The sequence below is a fragment of the Pocillopora verrucosa genome, chromosome 2 (assembly GCF_036669915.1).
Source record: "Pocillopora verrucosa isolate sample1 chromosome 2, ASM3666991v2, whole genome shotgun sequence".
Lineage (NCBI taxonomy): Eukaryota > Metazoa > Cnidaria > Anthozoa > Scleractinia > Pocilloporidae > Pocillopora > Pocillopora verrucosa.
Window position 1 is genome coordinate 3,480,120 of NC_089313.1, and position 6,607 is coordinate 3,486,726.

Here is a 6,607-nt window from a genome sequence, read left to right on the forward strand (position 1 = left end):
AACGATTAACTTTTAACCGACAGTCTGTGGTGACCACGTGCATCTGCCCTCCATAATCTTAAAAGCTAGCGGTTCCAAAAGTCTCCTGAAATGTTATAAAATCTCATGCTTTTTGCGAAAGAAACTGAGAAAGTGACCAGCCAGAAATTACAGTTGCATTCGTCTAACGAAGTGAAAAGAAGTCAAGAAACAATTATTGTTATATTATATCTTTTATGATAAGTTCTTCCTTAAATAATTAATAAAGAGAGGAATTCTTCATTTATACTTCCAATTTGCACCACTCATTCTCAAAAGCTTGCTTAAATAATAATTAATAAAGAGAGGAATTCTTCATTTATACTTCCAATTTGCACCACTCATTCTCAAAAGCTTGCTTTTTTCTAGTACTTGTGAAAATTTAATTCCATAGAGTGTAAACAAACAAACCCAGAAGTTACGCACTGAAAAGCAAATACCGAAGTAATCACTCTTAACGCACAATTCTGTTCATCCGTTAAGACGGACGAAGTAGAGTCTGTAGTTAATAGTGCGAGCTATTTCATCAATAGACAGCCAAAGCTGATTGCAATGGAATGAGAAAATTTATAAACCTTCTTGGTTCACTCGCTACCTTTCTCTGAACATGACGTATTGGTTTGTTGGCCTCAATAACGAAAGTAAGGAAATTAAAAAGGAAATAGGAAAAAAGAAGAAAAAAAAATTCAATACAATTCGTAATAAACAAGAAGTCAGTTACGTGTCCTACTCTGTGTGACACATTCACTTTCTTTTTTTTTTTGCTCAAGCTAAAAATATGCCACTGGCCATGGAAATCTCAGAAGAGTAAAATGCTATCTGAGTTTACTAATGACAAACTGTTTATGTGTTATACTATTGTTTCAATATTTTTATTCTTTCCTTTCAGATCAAGCATATTATTAAAAAATGAGCGTTCTTTTGGTCTTGAGTATTCAGGAGACAAACCGTTCGCGGCACCTTCAAATTCCTCTTTTATTTTTTGTAGATCAGACGTTATGTCTTTTAGTCCTTCCTCCAAATCCAGGAAGTTTTGCATCATTGACATCTTCCTGCTGCTAGGAATCATTCCTAGAAGAAGGATTGTAGAGGACATTTAAAGAAATGAACCACTGAATTAATCCCTGAATATATTACTTTTGTCTTTCCGTTTGTCAGTACACAAATAGTCGATATTTGATTCGGTCATTAATCGTTTGAATGAATGACTATTTTCTCATTGACAAACGGACTGACATAATTACTTATTATTTGACTGACAGACCTTCCAATAAGTATTTGAACTATTTCATGTAACGAAGGTTTTCACATTTCTGATTAAAATCCGAGGGACGTGCTAACCGACTAACTAACTGGCTGATTGGATGACTGACCGACAGACTGACTAACTGACTACCTGACTGACTGGCTGCCTGACTGACTGACTGCCTGACTAACTAACAGACAGACTGACCAACTGAAAGACGAGTGACTGTCTCATTGCCTTTGATTGCCATCTGAATTTAAAAATATAGAATCACACCAATACCACGATTGATACTAATTAAGATAGAACAGTTTTCTTCAAAAGGTATCTGTTTTATATTTACTCTGCAGGAACCTATGATGAATTAATTTTAGAAGCAGTTACCTTTTCTCTTCTTGTGTACCGTTGGCTTACAGTTGAGGTAGACTTCCCAAAATTTGCTGATGATTATTAGGAAAGCAAGTATTCCCAATAAGGCTAATAGAATAAATTTGGTCATTTGTGAGCCAGTGGAGAATAACCCTTCCATTTCATCGGACAAATCCGCTGTCTACAAAGAAATAAATAGCTTTCAAACTGTTGATTGCATCGGAATAAATGCTAAACATAAAGAGAAGAATGGTGCGTGGTGAAATATATAAAATTCACAAAAAACAATTAACTACCTGTAATTCGGCAGGGATAAGTTGGTTTCTGGCAATTTCTTTTGCAACTGCAACCAAATCCGCTGATAACTCTTTCAGGCTTTCCCCGCAAACCGAAAGCTTAGTTTTTCTAGCCAATACTTCGTCATCAGAATCGTTCGTGTCATTCGGTGACGCCATTACGTCATGGCTCACGTGAGCCAGGTAATATTCCATTGGATAATCGATGTTACGAATCATTCGGATCTGCCTGTTTCGTTTTAAACCAGATTTATCCAAAAAGTGAAATGCAGTATTGCGATCCACCATTACTCTTCCAATTGTTCCTTGGCTAAGACTTTCTTGCATTTCATTTAGGTTGTTGAACTCTGTTAATTCAAAATTCATTTGATTAGTTCTCCAACGCAAATTCTTAATGAGTATAATGAGAAAAAGCGGGGGAGAAATTTCTCCTTAGAGTTTTGATACAAAAATATACGAAATATGACTGAAATTAAAAGGTAATTTTCAAGCTTATTTTTTTACTTTAGTAGTCGTTCCTGAAGAAAAATGGTCATGCACGCACCATTCTTCTCTTCTCAACCTGAAAAAAATTACTTACTGACAAAGTCTGCATCCAGCTCCATAGCGACTATATGCGTTTCAGGATTCTTGTTGGACACACCCACCTAACAAGTAAATTGGAGTCAGACAATTTTTTATACGCCAGTTGGGCCCTTATAGATTGCTCTGGCCAAACTTGTTACCTAAATTTTTAAAACAAGTACAATTTTTGCTTTTTATTATGAAAGTAGCGTTGCAAGCCTAATGAGGATATTTGTTCTTATTTTGAAGGAAACTATACCAGAGCCTTGACTTGTCTTGGTCTCCAAGATCGATTTTTTTCGAATTCGGTCCATGGTTCATGTCTATTTTCAGGTTTTCAATGCATTGGAAGAAGAGGGTTACCGTAGTATTGAATCGTTCGTTGTCTAGAGGACTGGGCACATCCGTAGTAAAGATTGCATCGTTTATAGTTCCCGCTTTCACAGGCAAAAAATGGCGCCAAAGAGAAACTTACATTTTGACTCGTCAAGTCACTGCTTCTCGTCTGGAATCCAATGTTAATTTTTGTTTTGTCAGAGTATGTTTTTCAAAATAAAGAAGATTTCATGCTTAATTGACGCCAAATATATAATTTGGACTTCGTTTGTTTCTTTTTTTTGTAAACTTAAATAAAAAGTAGCATAATTTTCAAAACGAGCGTAATTTTGTGCACCATTTGAAAAATGATCGAGCAATACCACTGGTATAATATGCTACTTTTACTAGCACAATCTATAAAGGCTTAGTGCCAAATGATAAGTACTTTCCTCTTGCAAAAAGTAAAGTACTGAAAAGTCTGTACAACGAAAGTACATTTTAGTTGTAGTTCCAGAAAGACCCAGCCTAAATAATAGGAACAGTGAAGGCATTTTTATTGAAAGGGCCAATAATATCCGAAGTTGTACAAAACCAGAGCAATTTTCCATTTCGACAATCAATTAAAATTGTTTAATGTTAATTTCATTCGTCCATATGGCTTGCTAACTCGGACTCAGGTAGCTCATAATTCCTAGCCCAGCTGTTCGAAGTCTGAGTAGCGCTAATCCGGGTCTAATTTTTATGCGGGTGTCTTTTATTCTTTCGAATAATTTTCTCTATTTTTTTCTAAGAGTATCTAATAAGTGCCGACAAAAAGAATTATACTGAATTTTCTTTTACAGCTTTCAGATCTTAAATAAGATTTCACATTACTCCTGAATTATCTGAAACCTGCTTTTAATAACTCGGCCTTGTGACTTAAAGGTTTCAGTCACAGGGCCGAGCTGCATTTGAGTTGTTCCTGAGTTCGATGGATGAGGGTAGGATTTCATTAATTGGCAATATAACTTTTTCAGGGAAAAACCTTTCGAAGCTTGGGTTAAGATAAATTGAAAAATGTAGAGAATGTAATTTGAAACAAAGAAAATAATTAACTAATATACCTCCTTACAATATCACCCCTCAATCAAACATTAAGGTCACGAGAATAAAAGAAATTATCACCAAATAAAGAAGCTCTGGATTGTTAAAAAGACATTTTTTCCAGCACCTTAAGAAATGTATAGAGAAAAGTATGGAGAAAGGGGCATAATGATGTTTGGGTGCAAAGGGTTTTAGGTGTTCATGTTAGGGTTACTAACCTTTTTGCCACCAATGTCCCTACATCTCGTACCATTCAGGGAAGCTTGCATAGCATTTGTAAATAAGGCGGTGAACAGCGACAACATCATTGCTCCTATCAGGATCCACATTATACCAAATGCACGTCCACAGAGGGTTTTAGGCGTCTTATCACCGTACCTAGTGAGAAAAAGGAACCAAATATCTTTGCGCTTTGAGGATAGTGTATTAAGTATAAAAATACTTAATGTATACCTAATTGACCACTACCCCGATGAGGCTTTTCAGGATCAGTACAAATTAATGAATTTATAAATGAGAGAATGAATGAAAATCCCAACTGGAAAGAGGCTGAGCATTTGCCTACATACAGAGCGCAGCCGAGGAGTTGAACTCTTAAACTCGTGGCAACCGTAAACAAACCCGGTGAGTAGCGGAGGGTGGAGGGCCTAGACCTGGGACCTCCAGATTACAAATGCAGCACTCCAACCACTAGCCCACACTGCCTCCCTCCTGTACCATAATAAATACCCTGCCCCATCGATAATGATCACCATCAACTAAATTGAAACTAATCAGAGTATGTGTGTTTAAGCTAAGAATTATGACTCCATCTAAATTTGACGAATCTCATTCCCCTTCCCGCCCTCCTCTCCTTACACTATCCACTATGTCAAAAAAAACAAAAAACCTGAAACATAGTTTTAAGATATGCAATGGAAAATTATTTCTCTTCTATTTGCTATTCATTTTGGTTAATAAGCTGTGAAGAACTTTGAACGAGAGGACCCCGATACCACGTAACAACTAGTAATTTGTAAGAATGGAAGCCAATTCAAGAATGGAACCCTGGTAGAGATTTTGATAAACCCAAAGCATGTGTTAACTTCGACAAAAAAATGGGTTTTACAATATTGCCTATCTTTGATCGTATTCAAAGGGCGCAGTGAAAAAAAGATCCCACTGATACCCAAATCTAAATCAACTTACCCTACTGTTGTAAGTGATACCACTGCCCACCAAAAGCCTTCTGGTGATCCTATCGTGAACGAGGGTGAAAACTGAGCCGCGTTTGAACGGTGTTCCTGTTATGAAAATTGGTATAATTGTTTAATAAATTAATACTATATTAAAAAACTAATATTAAGGTGACGTTTAGTGTGGAGTAAATAAAATTGATTAGAAAACACTTCAAGCTTACTTAAGGCCTTGCTACAACGCGCAAAGTTTGTAGCAGTTTTACTGTATCTGAAATTGTGGCATCTTGGAATAAAATGTTCTTATTTGATAGTTTGAGTCATTGCAACGGTCTTTTTTCACCTACAAACAAACAAACATTATTTGTAGCTTCATGACTTGTAGGGCATTTTAGTTTGGCTTTTTATTTCGGTGAGGTCATAAGGTGTGCCTAACTAACCGTTTACTCAAAAATGGTGCCGTCGATTCCTACTCAAACTATTTTCATGCTAAAGTCGTAACAAATAAGTTTGAATATAACCTTAAGTAGGACTAAAGAGCTTAGAGGCTTAGTATAGATTGACGATGATAAGCCTTAACTCTTACCAAGAGCCAAATAATCACTCCAGATATCCCTGACAGTAACATGATAGAAGCCAATATCGGCCATTGTGACGTAATAGAAGTCAGTAACTGTTCCCGTGACTCTGCTTTGCACTGCTTTAAGTTCACAATCATTGAACACCCGGATGATACAAATGCCCGGATAAGTGTCACACTGTCTAGACCCGTAAGTTTTTGTTTTGCATCCGATAGAATTGGAAAACCAAAATCAACCGACCCATTTTTAATCAACTTCACCATCTCGTCTTGATTTTGAACAAATACTGGTACCATTTTGCAAGCTATGGGGTCTTTTGCTTCTCTACCAAAGCAAGCCATGTCCACAAACCATGTTAGGGTTTGATTCATAAATCCTCCGTTAATACTTTGGTTCATAATGTAAGGAGGAAAATCTAGCAAGGCAAATTTGAATTTGCATTTTGTTTCTTTATCTTGTTCCTGACGAAGTTGACGCGTTTGGCGAACTTGACGATGTTGCCTGATTTGACGGGCTTTGCGCACTAATTCCGATTGATCGATTGAATCAAGCTTTTGGCTGCTGACAAGCCATAAATCGCAGCAAACCATTAGACATAGGACCAATCTCAGAGTTGCAACATGCATCGTTACCACCGCCAAGATATGATATGGTTAGAAACCTCCCCTGAGGCTACCAGACTTCAAGTTGTGTTCAGATCTAACCAAAAAAAACAAATAAACAAAAAAACCACAGATGCAAAAGTCAGAATAATATGTTATCTGTTTGCAAGCTTGTTGTTTTATACTGCATGGGTGCAATGCAAGACCATTCACGAAGAAGACATCGTGCACTTGAAAAGAATGGAACGAAAATATGATTTTGACCTTCTCAAAGGACTCGAAGAAGTTTTTTATGGACAAAAAGTTCTGGAGTTCTCATTGAGGTAGCGATATTCTCTCCTGGCTATAGCCAGCT

The 6,607-nt window shown here is 36.7% G+C and overlaps 1 protein-coding gene across 1 annotated transcript; it reads right to left on the reverse strand.

The window, feature by feature from the left end:
- Window positions 1–358: 358 nt before the first annotated feature.
- Window positions 359–6,342, reverse strand: LOC136279108 (uncharacterized). The gene is made up of 7 exons (XM_066162556.1): window positions 5,656–6,342; window positions 5,083–5,177; window positions 4,113–4,272; window positions 2,510–2,576; window positions 1,930–2,276; window positions 1,649–1,814; window positions 359–1,089 (listed from the first exon to the last, which is right to left on the reverse strand). The coding sequence occupies exons 1-7, from the start codon at window positions 6,274–6,276 to the stop codon at window positions 869–871; spliced, it is 1,677 nt and encodes a 558-aa protein (XP_066018653.1). The 5' UTR covers window positions 6,277–6,342; the 3' UTR covers window positions 359–868.
- Window positions 6,343–6,607: the final 265 nt, after the last annotated feature.